Consider the following 20627-nt stretch of genomic DNA (forward strand, 5'->3'; position numbering starts at 1 on the left):
GTCTTTTGAGACCCTTATGAATTTATTTTCTTTTGTAGAACACAAAAGGAGTTATTTAGTAGAATGTCCAAGCTGCTCTGTTCCATTCAATGGAAGTGAATGGTAAACACAACTGTCAAACAAGATTTTCAGTGACTAATTACTTAAATTGTAGTCTGTTCCTCACACAAATCTATCGCATGGCTTCAGAAGTCTTGCAGTACTTATGCACAAGTCATAAAAACTACTTTCATGATGCTTAAATGGTGCTAAGAGTGCAGCTCTGCTAAACTTTTCCTTTGGTGTTCCACAGAAGAAAGAAAGTCAAAGAGGTCTGGAACAATAGCCAAACCAATCCTATGTTGTATTTACTTAAAAAATAATAATAAAATGCAATATGCTAGATTGATAAAATAATGATTGTAAGAGTGGTACCTGAGGGCAGTCTCATAAGAGAGGCATCACCATAGCAGTGTTTTGCTTGCAACGTCATTGACATAATTTTTTACACCTTAGTTTAAACAGTTCTGTCATAAGCTCTGCAATTTTCAGATTTATTGCATGTTTAACTGTAATGTATTCTTATATTTATAAATGTATTAGTTTAATTATATTATACTATCATATTCATATTTTGTATCCCCTAATCTCCTAACGCTAAACCTAACCAATTATAAACAAAATTAAACATGTAGTAGAAAGGTAAATTTAGTTACAATAATTTTAGATACATTACACTATTATGTAGGTATTTATGAGTGACCATCCCTATGCTTAACCTTACCACTTCATAACAAAATAGATGTATAAAGCAGATAAAAGTACAGTCAAATAATTTATAAAAATAAATAAAAATAAATAAATAAAAGTATTTCAAATTCTACATTCAAAGTATTCAGTAGTTTCACAATAGCTTCTTGTGTGGAACAGAGTGAAACTGAAGGTTTGAGTTGAGATGCTGAAAATCTCTCCATGACAGCAGTCATACCTCAATAAAAATGTACTTTCAAACATTAGAATATTGCAGTCAGTCACATAACACACAAGAACCAATGGCACTAGACATCACTCATGTAAAAGCTGTCGTAACACTTCTTGAGTCATCCATTTTTTGAATGTTTAAAGGGATAGTTCAGCCAAAAATAAAATTCTCTCATCATTTACTCACCCTCATATCCCAGATTTCTTTCTTCTGCAGAACTCAAATGAAGAATTTTAGAAAATATTTCAGCTCTGTTGGTCCTCACAATGCAAGTGAATGGTGGCCAGAACTTTGAAGCTCCAAAAAGCACATTTAAGGCCTATTGTAATGATTTGCTGGCGCTGGCAATGATGAAGATGATGACGATGGAGTGAAGAACCCAAGTGCAATTTATTAACAAACGTGAAATCCAAAAAAAACGTCCTGGTTACTTGCGTAACCTCCGTTCCCTGATGGAGGGAACGAGACATCATGTAGATGTAGTGACACTAGGGGTCACTCTTGGGAGCCCGAAACACCTCTGGTCTTTGATAAAAGGCCAATGAAAATTGGTGAGTGGTATTTGCATACCACTCCTCCAAACATACGGGTATAAAAGGAGCTGGTATGCAACCACTCATTCAGGTTTAGGGGACCACTAGGGGTCCCTATACAAAACGCCACAACTGGCTGAACTGTGTTACGTGAATTGGCGGTGTGTGACGGGCAGACCACTGTGTGCCTCATAGCCTGTGCACCAGGCCGACACGTAACCTCCCCCAATGCTGTTATGAGTGTCGAACGGCCCTTCGGGGACAAGTCGACTGCCCAAAAAGATAGAGACAGGCTAGCCCAATCGTGGCCTCTTATCCTCTCTTTTTATTTCTCTCCCCAAAAAAAGAGTGAAATTTGATAACAGACTGGGGCCACCAGGTCTACGTCGGGGGGTGTCGCGAGGAGCGTGAGGTCTGAGAACCACATCTGGGTGGGCCAGTAGGGTGCTACCAGGACAACCTGCTCCTCATCCTCCTTGACCCTGCACAGGGTCTGTGCAAGTAGGCTCACTGGGGGAACACATATTTGCGTAGTCCAGGGGGCCAGCTGTGTGCCAGCGCGTCTATACTGAGAGGTGCCTTGGTCAGGGCGTACCAGAGCAGGCAGTGGGAGGATTCTTGGGAAGCGAACAGGTCTACCTGTGCCTGCCCGAATCGACTCCAAATCAGCTGGACCACCTGAGGGTGGAGTCTCCACTCTCCCCTGAGGGTAACCTGTCGTGACAGCGCATCCGCTGCAGTTTTGAGGTCGCCTGGGATGTGAGTGGCTCACAGCGACTTGAGGTGCTGCTGACTCCAGTGGAGGAGATTGCGGGCGAGTTGTGACATACAACGGGAGCGTAAACCACCTTGATGGTTGATGTATGCCACCGTTACCGTGTTGTCTGTCCAAACTAACACATGCTTGCCCTGGATCAACGGCCATAACCTCTGCAGGGCGAGCAGAATTGCCAACAACTCGAGGCAGTTGATGTGCCAACGCAGCCGCGGGCCCGTCCAGGAGCCGGCAGCTGGGTGCCCATTGCATACAGCGCCCCAGCCCGTTTTGGAGGCGTCTGTCATAACCACAATGCGCCTGGAGACCTGCTCTAGGGGAACACCTTCCCGTAGAAATGTGAGGTCGGTCCAAGGGCTGAAGAGGCAGTGACAGACAGGCGTGATGGCCACGTGATGTGTCCCGTGGCGCCATGCCCATCTTGGGATTCGAGTCTGGAGCCAGTGCTGAAGCGGTCTCATATGCATCAACCCGAGCAGAGTGGCCACCGCTGAGGATGCCATATGCCCCAGGAGCCTCTGAAACAGTTTCAGTGGAACTGCTGTCTTCTGTTTGAATGCCTTCAAACAGGTCAGCACCGACTGTGCGCACTCATTCGTGAGGCGCACCATCATCAAGACTGAGTCCAACTCCAAGCCGAGAAAAGAGATGCTCTGAACTGGCAGGAGCTTGCTCTTTCCCCAGTTGACCCGAAGCCCTAGTCGGCTGAGGTGTGAGAGCATCAGGTCCCTGTGTGCACTCATCAAGATAGTTGAGGAGGCGAATGCCCACTTCCCTTAATGGGGTAAGGGCTGCCTCTGCGACCTTCATGAAATCGCGAGGGGACAAGGACAGGCCGAAAGGGAGGACCTTGTACTGATACACCTGACCCTCGAATGCAAACTGCAGGAAGGGTCTGTGTCGAGGTAGAATCGAGACGTGGAAGTACGCGTCCTTCAGGTCTACTGCCGCAAACCAATCTTGATGCCGGACGCTCGCTAGAATGCATTTTTGCATCAGCATCTTGAACGGGAGTCTGTGTAAAGCCCGGTTCAGTATTCGCAGGTCCAAGATTGGCTGCAACCCACCGCCTTTCTTCGGTACAATCAAGTAGGGGCTGCAAAACCCCTTCTTCATCTCGGCCGGAGGGACAGGCTCTATCGCACCCTTCCGTAGGAGGGTAGCAATTTCCGCGCGCAAGGTAGCAGCGTTCTCGCCCTTCACCGAGGTGAAGTGGACGCCGCTGAACCTGGGCAGACGCCTGGCAAATTGAAACGCGTAGCCGAGTCGGACGGTCTGGACCAGCCAACGCGATGGGTTGAAAAGCGCAAGCCATGTGTCCAATCTCTAGGCGAGGGGACAATTTCGTCGGACATACCGACGGGTGGGGCCTCGCGGTGGGGCGGAGCCTGAGGTGCCACGCCACTCGCAGCTGCCCGGGACAGCATGTCCGTCATATCCGCATCAGCCTGTGACTGGGCGACGATACCCGAGGGGGGGGGGGCCCAGCTGAGGCTTCCGCGTCCGACTGGATGAGCCCGCTCTCCAATGCTGCGCTCGAGAGCTCATCACCTTCGTGGGCTCCGAACAAGAGGTCGAACTCGCCGTGAGATGAGCCGGCAGACTCAGTGAGCATCGACCGTTCGGCTCTGAAGAGAAAATCTGAATGAGTTGTTGCATACCAGCTCATTTTATACGATGACATGGCATGGAACAGACTCAGGCGTGGCTGTGGCGTGGCATGGAGCAGGCACAGGCATGGCTGTGACATGGCATGGAGTAGACTCAGGCGTGGCTGTGACATGGCATGTAGCAGGCTCAGGCATGGCTGTGACGTGGCATGGAGCAAGCTCAGGTGTGGCTGTCATGTGGCATGGAGCAGGCTCGGGCGTGGCTGTGACGTGGCATGGAGCCGGCTGAGGCTTTGCTGTGACGTGGCATGGAGCAGGCTCAGGCGTGGCTGTGACGTGGCATGGAGCAGGCTGAGGCTTTGCTGTGACGTGGCATGGAGCAGGCTGAGGCTTTGCTGTGATGTGGCATGGAGCAGGCTGGGGCATTGCTGTGACATGGCATGGAGCAGGCTGAGGCATTGCTGTGACATGGCATGGAGCAGGCTGAGGATCCGGGGCAAAAGATGGTGCTAACTCAGCGACGGTGACGAGGAACTCTGGCTTGGCGGCCATGACTTGGAACTCTGGCTCGGCGGCCATGTCGTGGAACTCTGGTTCGGCGGCCATGTCGTGGAACTCTGGCTCGGCGGCCATGTCGTGGAACTCTGGCTTGGCGGCCATGTTGTGGGATTCTGGCTCGGCGGCCATGTCGTGGAACTCTGGCTCGGCATCTGCCTCCCCCACAGTGAACGTGGAACCAATAATCTGCAGGGCGAGGTTGATATATTGAGCCAGGCTGTGGGTACTCTGACTGCCTGGCATCAGAAAAGAGATGGGCTCATTCAGTCCAAATCTGAAACAGTCTTTGAGGGCAACCTCATTAAAGTCCATCTGGCAGGCCAGAGCGCAAAAGTCATACCCTGGAGGATTACATGGAGTATCCTCCTGGAGATGATTCCCCTGACGTAGGCGGAGGAGCTGGATTGCTGGGTTCATAGTTCGGTTAGGTATTTCTATAATGATTGGCTGCTGGCGCTGGCAATGATGAAGATGATGACAATGGAGTGAAGAACACAAGTGCAATTTATTAACAAACGTGAAATCCAAAAAACCCTAACTATAAACGTGAAACATAAACATGAACTTGAATATAAACTTGACTTAACATAAACTTGACTTGATTTGACAAACTTGACTTGACTTGACATGAACAACGTTACCAAACATACATAATACCTAACAAAGGACAATGGAAAACATGAGGGTTTAAATACATGGACATGGGAGAACAAATGTCAAAGAAAACCAATGAACAAACAAAACTCTAAACAACATAATCAAACAATGAACCAATGAAAACAAGACACATGAACATGGAGGGAAAACAGGACATCACATGACTAGGGAACCACATGACATGAAACAGGAACTAGAAATAAATTTCCAAAATAAAAGACATGAAATACATGAACACACATGTTAAAAATTACACCTATTCACACCAAGCTTTTTTTTTGCTTTTTTTTTTGGAGCAATTGATCTTCTGAACAAGCTTTTGAATTGGAACAATCAATTCCTATGGAGCTTTTTACATTGGGTCTGCCAAATAGTCTGCCGACAATCATAAGGTTTCTTTTACAGAGAGCTGTCAGATTTGTTTTTCCTTCGGGTATGATGAAAACTAACTGACCAATGAGATATTAGCTTTTTGTCATTTTTCCAGGGTGAAATATGTTTACGTTTAATTCTTCTCGGTGTGAATAGACCTTATCAGTTCATCTTGCAAAAATGTCACAGATTTGGTCTGAACAGGTCTTAAGGCATTAATCCATGTCTTCAGAAGCGATATGATAAATGTGGGTGAGAAAAAGATCAATAGTTAAGTCCTTTTTTACTATAAATCTACACTTTCACCATCCCTCCTATGCGCATTCACGAGAGGACAGAGTTCTTCTAATTCTGTTTTTTTTTTTTTTGGCTGATTCGCATACTTCATCTACTCTATCATATAGCTTCTGAAACTAGAGTCTTATTGATTACTTTTTTCAACCTTTATGTGCTTTTTGAGCTTCAAAGTTCTGGTCACCATTCACTTGCATTGTATGGACCTGCAGAGCTGAAATATTCTTATAAAAAGCTTTGTTTGTGTTCAGCAGAAGAAAGAAAGTCATACACATTTGGGATGACATGAAGGTGAGTAAATTATGAGAGAATTTTCATTTTGGGGTGAATTATCCCTTTAAATGAGTGTGGGATCTGACTGTTATGGTGGATGGGAATGTTGATTATTAAATAAAGACTTAAATTTGGATATGTTCCTCACACAAAGCAATCACACAGCATTGCAAGACCTGGAATAAAGCAAATTAATACAGGATTACTTTTATGATCATTTTTATGGTGCCTTTCTATTTTTTGAGCCACAATTAGGACGTTCTAAAAATGTCCTTTGTGTCCCATGGCAAACTAAAAATTACATTATAAATGAATGAGTAAATGATAAGAGAATTTTCAAATTATTTAACATAATATAGAATTGGGTAAAGTAATGGAATGCTCCAAAATGAGTTGAATATGGCATCAGAGAGACATTTAAAATATGGACCAAGGGCGACATTTTGATGGTGCTTGCAAAAATTGCCCCAGCGATGCTTTGTCATGAGAGTTTCATGAAAGAGCTTTGGGCACCTGCGAAAGATTTTAAATTAGGGTATTCAAGACAAAACTAGGTGCTTAATACATTTGTATAAACTTTTGATTATTTTGCTTGATTGTAACAAGTTTATTTTTTATTTAGCATATTTTTCCAATATGTTATAGGAAGCAAAAACATTTTTTTTAATCAAAGCAGACTTCATAAATCAGAAAGTACAGAAAGGGGCTTTCAGGTTGCTGTAAGATGTACTCTCATAATTCCGTAAGCTGGATAACACAATTAACCAATATCACCTTATAGGCTACAGTATAACACACTGCCAAACTGCAGTGTTCTTGCACTAAGAAAACACTCTCTCACACATGACTGCAGTGGTTAACAAGGCAGGAAGTCAACATTTTCATATGTGGGAGAAGAAAAAAAATTATAAAAAAAGTAAAAATGGAGGAGTGTATGACAGCATCACACCATTAAAGGAAACAAATGGAGGAGAACTGAGACAAGGGAAAGAGAGAATGTATGAGAGATTGGTAAAGAGACAGAAATACAGATGCTAAAAACTTTTGTAGCTTCAGGTTAAACATGTATTACTTTATTCTTAAGAGTGATGAAGTGTGTCTATAATCGGAATGTGTGACATTTCAGTGCTTTTGAAAAAGACAATCGGGCAAGCTGGTTAAAGATACTTTGACTACAAGTGCATAACAGTTTAAATCTGGACACAAGAGTACAAACCATAGAAGTATATTAAAGGAACTTGTGAGTGAAGAGGAGCTGACTGGAGTTTTGAAGCCATGACGAACAATAGGACATTGACAGTGGTTGCTCTCCTGAGCCTCTTTGTGGCAAGACATCATACCAGAGGTTAGTTCGAACAGATTTCAATGTGAAAATGTCTGTAGCTATACATTTAAGAATAATTTCACCCTTATCTTATGAGATGTAATAGTTAACTTAAGTCGTTTACCATTTTATGTAGGCCTCTGCATATTTTTGATTTGTGGTTAAAATCGTGGCCTGTGTTTTCTATGACAAAAACTATGTGTCAGAAGTTTGCAAACACCTACTCATTCTTTATTATTACTATTTCCAAATTTTAGAATAATAGTAAAGTCATTAAAACTGTGAAATAACACTAACTGATGTATGGGAGTTATTTAGTGATCAAAATTACATCTTTCAAAATTACATGTAATCTTGATTACAGCTCTGCACACTCTGGACTTTCACTTCAAATGCTTTTTAAATAGTTTTGGAGCTCCCATGTATACTGGACACTTGTTGACTGTACTTCTCTCACTGTCCGGTCCAACTTACCTACTGAAAATAAATAAATAAATAAAATAAAAAATAATTAAATAATAGTTTTGTACATAAATTCATATAGTACATAGGTACAATTTATTATAATTTTTTCTTTTTTGTCAACAAATCTAATCAAGCATTCAAGCATAAGCATTTAGTTCGAAACATTTTAAGGCAAATGTGTCCAAACTTTTACACGTACTTTAGTGTATATTGAAAGTTTCAGGTCATGACTTGGCAATGTGATTAAATTGAGAGTGTAACTGACAGTAACTGTTGATCACTATAGGGGAAAATCTATTTTTATACTGTTCCACTTACAGTAGAATGCAAGGAAAGTTTAGTATGGTGCCTCTCTGTGGTTACATGGAGCTCACAATAGTGATGGATGTACAGCAGAATGAGGAATCTGTACTCTCAAATGCATGTGTTGCTTTTGTGTGTGTTTCTATTTGTGTTTGTTTCTATTATGAGAGCACATGCCATGACGAGGCTCTCTTCCTCTCTGGGGGATTCTTTGGGGGGAACTGTCTTGCTGAGGTTTTTGAGGCTGACAGAAGCACCTGAATAGAAACCTGTAAATGTAGAGCATGCCCTTATGAGCAAGTACATGGAACCAAATGACACTGGTGTTTTGACTGTTCACAATAATGCCATTAAATGTGGTTCATGTGGTGGTATGTCAGTTGTTGATTTACTGCAGACCAGTTGTTCAAACTGCATTTGGTTCAGAATTACACCTCTTTTGCTTGTACTAAAATAATCTTGATAAATGCTTACCTATTCTTTAACCAAAAATCAGTAATGTTCTAACACATGAGTTATCCATGTAATCGAAGCTTCTACTAAACTTTAGCATCCCTACACTTACATTTGTGTAACAAACACATACTTTTGAGAAAAACTAAGTTGACAGACTGTGTTTCCATGTTCTGAGTGGCTGAGTTGTCTTGTTAACATGGTACTAACATACTTTATCACAAACCATCTTAGGAGAAGATCAAAACATCAACTTAACACAACCACTTCAAGCTAGGAATGACAAGCTGGAAAGTAAATTAACAGGTCAGAAAACTATACTTTTATTTTCTTCCTTATTATTTATTTAGGTAAATTAACAAGCACTTACCTTTAGATTTCTGATACATTAAAGATAAAGATTTGTTCAGTATCTTGAGTAACAGAGTATTGTGCTTGCAGAGTGCAGTCAATGCTAAAATCTTTGTAAAAATGTAGTAAATGTAAGGAAATTATGTTCTTGCTTTTGCTATTCTGCTGAAAGGGTCCAAATTATTTTAGTTCTTTGGTGTCACAATTTTAAGTAAAACTACAGTTGGGAAATCATACGCTTTCTCCAGACTTTTCATGCTAGGTTAATTTCATGTTAGATAATTAGTTTATCTAACATATGTAATAATTTGAACAACAAAATAAACCATGGTATTTTTGCTTTAGGGGATTTAATGCTTTAAAAAAAGTAATGGAACATAAAAATTTACCATATTCATGGAAGTGACAAATGTGTCACATTTGTTGTGAAAGTAAAGCTTCAGTGTACAGTAGTATTACAGTAGTATAGGCTGGGTTGGGAAGGTTACTTTTGAAATGTATTCCACTATAGATTACAGAATACATGCTGTAAAATTTATTTTGTAACGTATTTCGTTAGATTACTCAAGGTCAGTAACGTATTCTAAATACTTTGGATTACTTCTTCAGCACTGGTAGATTTTTTCACTTGTTTTGACTATAAAAACTCTGCCAGTACAGTAAGACAAAATACACATGTTAAAAATACATTCTGTGAAAAACCTAAATATCTAATGCAGTGTTGTTCCTAAAACAAGATTAATCAAATTGATCTTGCTTTAAGGATTTTTAGATATTTTTACAGGAAAACAATACAAAAATTATATCAAGAATACAATTTTTGCCCTAATATCAAAAGTCTTACTAGAAAAAAAGAAATTATGATCCAACGTGAATTTTCTTAATAAAAAAATATGATCGTGCCTGGTAACGTGCATGTAAAATGGCTAGAAATAGCATTTTAGCTTAACGTAAAGCTGACAATTTACACAAGGTTTATTTCTATTTCTTCTGCTCCAAACTTTCTTCAAACTTAATTCTGTCTGCTCGTATGAATGTAACACATCATAAGAAAGTGTTTCACCGCTGTTCAAATGCACTTTGGATCATATAATTTATTTATATAAATGTTTTCCATCTGAAAGAACTAAATATTAAATGAAACAAATGACAATAAAATGCAAAGTAATCTCTACAATAATCAAAATACTTTTTGAATGTAACTATTCTAAATACCAGTGATTTAAACTAACTGTAGTGGAATACAGTTACTTATATTTTGTATTTTAAATACGTATTCCCGTTACATGTATTTCGTTACTCCCCAACCCTGAGTATAGGTGTTTTTTAGGGTAAGGGAAGGAAGCGACACACCATGGGATAAGAGCAGTCTGGCATGGCTGGGAGAGATAATTTTAGCTAGATACGTGTCCATCTTGTCTTAATATTTGTTTGTGAGTTTGCTTGCTAAGACTAACCAAATCAACTATACAGTATGAATAGAACAACAATTTTTTAGCCATGAAAGCAGATCAAACATACTGAAAATACAGTTTTCATGCCGTTTTTTTTTCTTGTAATGCTCTAGTTAAACAGATGTATTATTCTAATTATTATCAATATTATTCAGCTATTTTAATCTAATTTTATGCACATTCAAATATTTTCTGTAGTTTTCAAAGCTGAGACATTTATGGAGGGCCGCAATGTCAATTTAACATGTGGAAATTCTGAGGTTAAATGGAATGAGCTGATTTATATCACCTGGAATATTAGCTTGAAAAGCAGAAAGTGTTTCATCGGCATGGTGCCATCTAAGCTGGAATCCATTTGTAATGATGGAAAGATGCATCTCATACACTCAAATGGAGTTTCATTATTCATTCCCAACATTTCAAAGGAAGATGAAGGATTTTACTCGTGTGATATATCCTACAGAGAAGGAACATATGCTCAAACAGTGAAAGTTTCTGTAATTGGTAAGTACAAGTTATTGTTTACATCAACTTAGCTATATGTCATGATTGCCAAATAGTGAGTAAAAGTCAGTGTCTTGAATAAGTACTTAAACTTAACTCTGTTTGAAAGGTTTGTCACACTAAAAAGACTTCAATCAACTGAAAGCACAAGTACCTTTTTCAATAAGCAGTATAAATTTGATGTTATCTAATTACATTCAACAAGACTAGTTAAGTCTATTATACTTCTCAAAGTGGTCACGAGCTGGTGAAGTGTGAACACTTCGATTCATTGGACTAAGTATTTTGGACCAGAAATGAAGCCAATGGTATTGATATTCTGGTATGGTATTGATATTCTAAATTCCTTTTTTTTTTTAGTTCCCAATCTTGTCAGCAGGCAGGAGTTTAAAAATGGTCAGTGGTATGTTATCTGTGAAGCCAAATATGAACAGTCTGCACCCACTCTTCATTGGGAACCTGCATTGCAAAATGTTTCAAATACCAGCATTATCAATAAGGGTGATGTGCCTTTTGTGGAGAATCGAGTATATCTGCACGATGTTGTTAATGTTAGTAACCTCACCTGTGTGGCCAATTATCCTAACTGGCAACAGAACACAACACCTGATCTTATAAAACCAGGTAAGCACACTGTATTTTAATAGAAGTGCAGGAACATTTTTTTTTTTTTCATTGACTTTCAATGAGATAGTAGGTCATTTTGATGAAATGATGCTCAGACTTTAGCAAAAATCGGTAATAAGAAATTGACAGCACAAAGCCTATAGGTAATCATTCATGTATACAGTCCCATATTATAGCAACAGCTGGCATTATATTCAAAAAGACATTTGCTTTGACAATAAAATACTGAAGTTGTATCTGTTTATATTCCATTTTAAATGAATTATATTTCAAAGTTAATGTGAACTAATCTTTTCTCATTTCAGATCTTTCAGATCACAGAATTCCATGGGAAATTATTTCCATAGCAGTCGGCTCTGTGTGTTTTATCACTGTATTTCTGGCTGTGGTTTATGTACTTTGCAGGAAGCTTAACAGCCTAAGGTGGGATCTCTTAATGCCATGATTAACTGCTGTTGAATTAAACCTTTTTGCATATATATATATATTATCCCCTTTTCTCCCCAGTTTTTGGAATGCTCAATTCCCACTACTTAGTAGGTCCTCATGGTGGTGCGGTTACTCACCTCAATCCGGGTGGTGGAGGACAAGTCTCAGTTGCCTCCGTTTCTGGGACCGTCAATCCATCTTATTACGTGGCTCACTGTGCATGACACCGCAGAGACTCTCAGCATGTGGAGGCTCATGCTACTCTCCGCGATCCACGCACAACTTACCACGTGCCCCATTGAGAGCGAGAACCACTTAATCGTGCCCACGAGGAGGTTACCCCATGTGACCCTCCCTAGCAACCAGGCCAATTTAGTTGCTTAGGAGACCTGGCTGAAGTCACTAAGCACACCCTGGATTCGAACTCGTGACTCCAGAGATGGTAGTCAGCATCAATACTTGCTGAGCTACCCAGGCCCCACCTTTTTGCATATTTAAATGATCTAGCCCAACCCTTCACCTAAAATTTAGTGATCGAGAGCGTTGGTAGGTTGATTCATTATTAATGTCTGTCTTATTAATAGCTATTTTTTCAATGTCTGTTTAGTGTATTGAAAATGCTTTGCTGCAAATCCAAAATCTCTACACTTGTTAAAGACAAACCAATCCAGGTAAGGAGTAAGATCAAGTGGTGTTTTTATATATACAGTTGTGCTCAAAAGTTTGCATACCCTGGCAGAAATTGTGATATTTTGGCATTGATTTTGAAAATATGACTGATCATGCAAAAAAACATACTGGTTACTTTCGTAACCTCTGTTCCCTGATGGAGGGAACGAGATGTTGTGTCGATGTAGTGACACTAGGGGTCACTCTTGGGAGCCCCAAACATCTCTGCTTTTTGAAAAAAGGCCAATGGGAATTGGCAAGTGGAATTTGCATGCCACTCCCCCGGACATATGGGTATAAAAGGAGCTGGTATGCAACCGCTCATTCAGGTTTTGTGGTGAAGAGCCGAGACAAGGTCCCGGCCATTTCAACGGGTAGTTCATTGTTTTGGCAAGAGGGACACAACATGTCATTCCCTCCATCAGGGAATGGAGGTTATGAAAGTAACCAGGATGTTCCCTATCTGTCACTCACTCGACGTTGTGTCGATGTAGTGACACTAGGGGTCCCTATATAAAATGCCACAACTAGCTGAACTGTGTTACGTGGACTGGCGGTGCGAGACAGGCAGACCGCTGTGTGCCTCGTAGCCAGTGCATCTGGCCATCACGTAACCTCCCCAACGCTCTTATTAGTGTCGAATGGTCCTTCGGGAACATTCAAGTCATCCAAGGATCACAGTTTGTGAACACGACTGCGCATGTCTTGACCTCAAGGGAGGGGAAAGGCGTTATGCGCAAATGGTACACCCAGCCAGCTGTCCCGGAACTTACCTGCTCGTACCTGAAAATACACGGGACGAAACCAGCTCAACCCAGAGATTGTAGAACCTCGCAAAGGTGTTGGGTGATGCCCAGCCCACTGCTCTGCAGATGTCTGCCAAAGAGGCGCCACTGGTCAGGGCCCAGGAGGCTGCTACACTCCTAGTATAGTGGGCTCATAACCCCACGGGGGGTGGCACGTCCTGAGCGTGATATGCCATCACGATGGCGTCAACGACCCAGTGGGTGATCCTCTGTTTGGAGACAGCTGCTCGGAGCTTCTAAAGCTCTGCGTGCGATCCAAATAGATGCGTAAAGCACGCACCAGACACAGCAACGCCAAGGCTGGGTCTGCCTCCTCCTGGGGCAGCACTTGCAGGTTCACCACCTGATCCCTAAAAGGGGTCATGGGAACCTTAGGCACAAAGCCCAGTCGGGGTCTCAGGATCACGTGAGAGTAACCCGGACCGAACTCCAGGCACGATTCGCTGACAGAGAACGCCTGCAGGTCCCCTAACCTTTTGATGGAAGTGAGCGCAGTCAGGGGGCAGTCTTCAAAAAGAGTGCCTTTAGCTCAACTGACTCCAAGGGCTCAAAGGGAACTCCCCGTAGACCCTGAAGGACTACAGAGAGGTCCCACGAGGGGATGAGGCTCGGTCTGGAGGGATTCAACCTCCTAGCACCTCTCAGGAACCTGATGATCAAGTTGTTCTTCTCCAAATACTTACCATCCACTGCATTGTGATGTGCTGAAATGGTGGCCACATACACCTTCAAGGTGGAGGGGGACAGCCGCCCCCTGGAGAGCGAGGTCGGTTTCCAAGCGCAGCTCCTGCATCAATCCCGGGTCAGAACTACCCTCGTGCAGTTCTCTTAGCGCCTTGGCTTGGTGCACTTGCAGGAGAGCCATGGCGTTCAGGGCAGAGGTGGCCTGTCCAGCGGCACCGCAGGCCTCAGTCACCAGAGACGACATAACCCTACAGGCGCTGGATGGGGGTCTCAGGCGGTCCCGCCAGGTGGCGGCGTTTTGTGGGCACAGGTGCACCGTAACCACCTTATCCACCTGGGGAATTGCCAAGTACCCCCTGGCAGCCCCACTATTGAGGGTTGTGAGAGCGGAGGAGCTCAGAGACCAGGTCCAGGCAGTGAAAGGTGCCCACCAAGACCTTGTGAGCTCCTCATGCACCTCCGGGACGAAAGGGACCGGGGCGAGGCGTGGCTGTGAGCGGCGCTCCGGGCCCAGGAATCAATCATCAGGCTGCGAGGGTTCAGGGGGGGTGGAGGGTTCCACTCCAGCCTGACACACGCAGCCGCCTGGGCAAGCATCGCTGCCAGCTGCACGTCAGGTTGTGACTAGGGACCACACCCGAAGGTGGGAGCCCAGTTGAGTCCTCAGCATCAGACTGGACAGCCCACTCTCCGATGCTGCAATCGAGAGCTCATCCACTTCACGAGCGCCGAAACGAGATTGCGAACTCGCCCTGAGATGAGCAGGTGGTCTCATCCCAGTGGGGCAAACAAGCATACTGGGGAATGGGAGGTCTGTGGGGAGTTACCCGGTGGAATGGCTCCCATTGGGGTCCCCAAATCACCCCCAGTGCTAACCGATGTGGCCTCAAACCGATAGGTAGAAGGACCGAGGCAGGGAGCCGCTGGGGTGGTCTTTCCCTCTAACGAAGGAAAACCGCGACTGCAACGTTGCCATGGTCACGCTCTCGCAGTGAGAACATGACCCGTCCACGAATGCTGTCTCTGCGTGGGCAGTGCCCAAGCACGTAAGACCACGATCGTGGCCATTGGAAGCGGAGAGGTAACGACCGCAACCAGGAAATACACACAAATGGAGAGGCATCTTTAAAAAGATGCTCTCCGTTAATGCCACTCTTTTAAGAAGGGAAAATATACTCTTTTAGTAGGAAGAATATACTCTTTTAGCTGCTGAAGCACCCAGGGGTGTTCTCTGCACTTCACCAGTGCAAGAGGGGGAGAGGCCAATGTAATGCGCCGTAAATCCAACAGCTTTTCGAGGTGAATGGATCGGCAGAGTAATTCAGCTCGCTGAACACAACCGCTTGGCTCCGAAGAGAAAATCTGAATTAGTGGTTGCATACCAGCTCCTTTTATACTCGTATGTCCGGGGGAGTGGCATGCAAATTCCACTCGCCAATTCCCATTGGCCTTTTTTCAAAAAGCAGAGTTGTTTGGGGCTTCCAAGAGTGACCCCTAGTGTCACTACATTGACACAATGTCGAGTGAGTGACAGATAGGGAACTGTCTTTTATTTAAGGATAGTGATCATATGAAGCCATTTATTATCACATAGTTGTTTGGCTCCTTTTTAAATCATAATGATAACAGAAATCACCCAAATGGCCCTGATCAAAAGTTTACATACCCTTGAGTGTTTGGTCTTGTTATAGACACACAAGGTGACACACACAGGTTTAAATGGCCATTAAAGGTTAATTTCCCACACCTGTGGCTTTTTAAATTGCAGTTAGTGTCTGTGTATAAATAGTCAATGAGTTTGTTAGCTCTCACGTGGATGCACTGAGCAGGCTAGATACTGAGCCATGGGGAGCAGAAAAGAACTGTCAAAAGACCTGCGTAACAAGGTAATGGAACTTTATAAAGATGGAGAAGGATATAAAAATATATTCAAAGCCTTGAAAATGCCAGTCAGTACTGTTCAATAACTTATTAAGAAGTGGAAAATTCTGGGATCTCTTGATATCAAGCCAAGGTCAGGTAGACCAAGAAAGATTTCAGCCACAAATGCCAGAAGAATTGTTCGGGATACAAAGAAAAACCCACAGGTAACCTCAGGAGAAATACAGGCTGCTCTGGAAAAAGATGGTGTTGTTGTTTCAAGGAGCACAATACGAAGATACTTGAACAAAAATGAGCTGCATGGTCGAGTTGCCAGAAAGAAGCCTTTACTGCGCCAATGCCACAAAAAAGCCCGGTTACAATATGCCCAACAACACCTTGACATGCCTCACAGCTTCTGGCACACTGTAATTTGGAGTGATGAGACCAAAATAGAGCTTTATGGTCACAACCATAAGCGCTATGTTTGGAGAGGGGTCAACAAGGCCTATAGTGAAAAGAATACCATCCCCACTGTGAAGCATGGTGGTGGCTCACTGATTTGGGGGGGGGGGGTGGAGCTCTAAAGGCATGGGGAATCTTGTGAAAATTTATGGCAAGATGAATGCGGCATGTTATCAGAAAATAATGGCAGACAATTTGCATTCTTCTGCACGAAAGCTGCGCATGGGATGCACTAGGACTTTCCAGCACGACAATGACCCTAAGCACAAGGCCAAGTTGACCCTCCAGTGGTTACAGCAGAAAAAGGTGAAGGTTCTGGTGTGGCCATCACAGTCTCCTGACCTTAATATCATCGAGCCACTCTGGGGAGATCTCAAACGTGCGGGTCATGCAAGACGACCAAAGACTTTGCATGACCTGGAGGCATTTTGCCAAGACGAATGGGCAGCTATACCACCTGCAAGAATTTGGGGCCTCATAGACAACTATTACAAAAGACTGCACGCTGTCATTGATGCTAAAGGGAACAATACACAGTATTAAGAACTAAGGGTATGCAGACTTTTGAACAGGGGTCATTTCATTTTTTTCTTTGTTGCCATGTTTTGTTTTATGATTGTGTAATTCTGTTATAACCTACAGTTGAATATGAATCCCATAAGAAATAAAAGAAATGTGTTTTGCCTGCTCACTCATGTTTTCTTTAAAAATGGTACATATATTACTAAATCTCCAAGGGTATGCAAACTTTTGAGCACAACTGTTATATATATATATATATATATATATATATATATATATATATATATATATATATATATATATATTGGACTTCATCAAGATTGACTATGCTGAGCAGTATTTAAAATGACTCCATTTGTGTACACTATCAAACAATAGTTTGGACACACAGCTGAATTTATGTACTTTGCCTTATGATCTAAAGGCATATCCTTAAGTGCCTGATATTAGTTTTGTAGACAAAAATAAGTGTATGAATTTATTTAAAAACTAACTTTTAATTTAAAGGAAAATTAAGTGTGCAGATCTGTTTAGGCAAATTTAAGATGGTTTGGTAGTACTTTATAATACGGTTACATTTGTTACGATTATTATGTGCATTAGGTTTCATGAACTAACAATGAACAATATATATTTTTACAGCGTTTATAAATCTTTGTTAATAAAAATGCAATTGTTCATAGTTAATTCATGTTGGTTCATTGTGCATTAACTAATGTTAACAAATACAAATTTTGATTTTAAAAATGTATTAGTAAATGCTGAAACTAAAATTAACCAAGATTAATAAATGCTGTAAAAGTATTGTTCATTGTTAGTTCATGTTTACTAATGTTGTCAACTAATGTTAACAAAGGGAACCTTATTTTAGCGTTACTAAGCATTTTTTGCTCACTACATAATTCCCATACTTCCATTTGTTGTAGTTATGAAATGGAAAAAGTAATGATAAAGAGTAAATATGTGTGTCCAAACTTTTGATGGGGAAATTGTGTATTTTTAACTTCATAAAAGCATGGTTTTTGATGTATCGCTCACTGAAGCATATGCTATGTGTATGAAGCCCCATGATGTTGAAGAGGTGGAACCCTATGCAAGTTATATACAGCGAGTCAACTCCATCTACAACTCCTCAGCTGAACTCTTCAATGCTTAAGCAGCAGGTCACACACTTTCATCACTTTTCATGATGAAATGAGATACCAGAAGAGTGATACATAACAGAGAAAAGTGTGGTCAGAATTAAACACATGAAAATCATACTAGTGGAAAAACTGTCATTTCAAGAGAGCATCCCCAAAGCAAACAGGCTTTGACTGAGGAACAAAAGTCACACTAAGTCAAATGATGAAAGGTGATTACAAAGGAACATTGATTGTCTTTAGTGATGAGGAAAGACTGGACTACTTCAGTGGCAGTGATATCACTAAAATGCAGATTTGTAGAAACTGTCTATTATTATTCACTTTAACAAATATTGTTCTTTTCAAATTTGTAAAGATATCTTTCCTTTCATAGTGTTAAAGGTGACAAAACTACAGCAAACAACTTTGTCCTCTAAAAATACTAAAGTGGGCCTTGTAAAAACCCAAGGAGAACATATTTTACATTTTGCACAATTAAAATGGATCAAAATATGTAAATAAACTTAATTACTTTATATTTCAGTATGTGTTCTTAACCTATTTTTATCTGTAGTTTACTATCCATCTTAGTTTAATACAAAGTATAAAGCTCTTTTTAAATAAACTACTTTCAACCTGTTACATATTATTAATGTTCGATTCCAGTGAATGCTGGTTGTCTCTGCACAAACAGGCCTGGCTTTGGGTCAAAAGTGATGTTAAATAATGTGACTTGTGTGTCTGACTTGTACTTGCTTTTAATAGAGCCACCATCAAGTGGTGATTGTGACTGAATATGTAACACTGGGGGGTTTGTGAATAGAGTCAGCCCAGAAGAATCTCAGCCTCATTAAGGCGAATGAAAAAATAAAAATAAAAATAAAAATCACACAGTCCCCTTCCTTTGGATGAGTAAGCGTGGAGGGTAACGAAGTGGAAACTTAGGGGTAACTGTATACCTTTCTGAATTCTTGTCATTGGAAAGGAAAGATACGCCCTCAGATATCACACAAGAGACTCCTGCCGAAACTGATACTGGTGGGATGGTATCAACCTCTTTTGATTTTGATAAAACAGGGAATCCCCAAAAACTATGACAGCGAGAATTTTCATTCGATCCTAATTTAGATCTTAAAGCTTGGTAATGTGCCTTGGTTATAACATTCAAAATAATTTTGCGCTCTCTAGTGGTAAGGGTGGTGTAATCTCATTCATACCCTTATTGAAAAGTTGCAAATTAACAGTACGCTACGGAATTCTGGTTCCTCTAGTGACATCTAAATAAACAAACAAACAAACAAATCTAAATAAATAAGTCAGTTGTGCTTCAGCACTACTCTTCTGCGCAGAGGAATCTGATGGTTTCAAGTTGACCCAATGCATGCTATCAGAGCAGATCTGACTAGCTACGCCAAGAATCATCATAGATAGTAAGAAAGTCCTAAAAGACGTTATGTCGTCAGAGCAAGTAAGTAGCGCAGGGTACAACGGAGCTAAAGGAACATTTGATTTTATTGTCTCCCCAAATCCTCAATAGCAACAAAAACTTCTACTGCACATTCCTAAACACCTGTTTGTCAATAAACAATGCAATATTTTCCTGATCCATGAGATCATCGTGTGCAATGTCTAAAGTTTGATTTTGAGGTCATTCTAATATCGAAAATCTAATATTTAATAATCTTTAAAATGTTGCAAATGTATGTAGCTAATGAAAATCCCTGAAATGATCACATTTATTTTGAGACAAAAGACTATGTTTATATATAGAATACATGAGATTTTATGAAATGCCAAATGTGATTGAAATGAACAATAAATTATGCACTCTTTTCTGAAGTAATAAGAATTATATTAATTCGTTACTCAAAAATGCATCTCGCAGTCTCCCTTTTTTTTTTTTTTTAATTTTTAAATTTTTAAAAATTTATTTTATTTGCATTAATTGACAATTTGCCCTATTGCCCCTAAATCTACACAATATCACTAGAAACCCCCTGGGGCCTTTTACCCCAAGTATGTGTAACCCTCTTTTGCCACCTTATTTAAATACTGTCAACAGTTTTCAAAACAAAATCAAAATCAAAACAAACTTCTGTTATTATTATTTTTTTCTCACACAAATGATGTTGTTCCAATATTCAAAAAAAAAATAAAAAAAATAAAAAATAAAAAAAACAAAAAAAAATTATATATATATATATATATATATATATATATATATATATATATATATATATATATATATATATATATATATATATATTTTTTTTTTTAAATCTCGTGATGCATTTAGTGACCAGAAAAAGCTAATTTTCCTACAGGTGTGCCTTAAGCTCCATTGTACCCTATCTGCTGTTAGACCTTGTTCTTTGGTAACAGACATGATGTAAACATGCAAAGATGAAAGCCGGAAGCCTGAAATTCAATACCAAATGAAACTCGACAGCTCCAAGTGTAAAAGCATAAGACATATTGTAGGCTTTCCATAAGGCAAGAATGCAGTTTTGAACATTTTATATATATATATATACACTGGATCAATAATGGTATT

The 20627-nt window shown here is 40.9% G+C and overlaps 1 protein-coding gene across 4 annotated transcripts; it reads left to right on the forward strand.

The window, feature by feature from the left end:
• The first annotated feature begins 6926 nt into the window (after window positions 1-6926).
• Window positions 6927-18924, forward strand: LOC127448194 (cell surface glycoprotein CD200 receptor 1-A-like). Of its 4 annotated transcripts, none has more exons than XR_007898480.1 (8): window positions 6931-7044; window positions 7160-7378; window positions 8813-8884; window positions 10582-10887; window positions 11248-11511; window positions 11820-11937; window positions 12022-12614; window positions 18013-18097. XR_007898480.1 is itself a non-coding variant. In XM_051710550.1 (7 exons), exons 1-7 carry the CDS (start codon window positions 7309-7311, stop codon window positions 18103-18105), a joined length of 987 nt encoding a protein of 328 aa, XP_051566510.1. In that variant the 5' UTR covers window positions 6931-7308; the 3' UTR covers window positions 18106-18924. The 4 variants fall into 4 exon arrangements, 1 of the variants encoding a protein (XP_051566510.1); XR_007898481.1 differs by having other exon boundaries at window positions 6949-7031; XR_007898479.1 differs by having other exon boundaries at window positions 6927-7378.
• The last annotated feature ends 1703 nt before the right edge of the window (window positions 18925-20627 follow it).

The sequence above is a fragment of the Myxocyprinus asiaticus genome, chromosome 11, assembly GCF_019703515.2.
Source record: "Myxocyprinus asiaticus isolate MX2 ecotype Aquarium Trade chromosome 11, UBuf_Myxa_2, whole genome shotgun sequence".
NCBI lineage: Eukaryota > Metazoa > Chordata > Actinopteri > Cypriniformes > Catostomidae > Myxocyprinus > Myxocyprinus asiaticus.

What these genes read in the sequence shown, in the direction of transcription:
- LOC127448194 (XM_051710550.1), top strand. Translation starts at nt 7,309, where the DNA reads ATGACGAACAATAGGACATTGACAGTGGTTGCTCTCCTGAGCCTCTTT. An exon ending in GGCAAGACATCATACCAGAG is followed by an intron (nt 7,379 to 8,812) that starts GTTAGTTCGAAC and finishes AAACCATCTTAG; the next exon opens with GAGAAGATCAAAACATCAAC. An exon ending in AGTGAAAGTTTCTGTAATTG is followed by an intron (nt 10,888 to 11,247) that starts GTAAGTACAAGT and finishes TTTTTTTTTTAG; the next exon opens with TTCCCAATCTTGTCAGCAGG.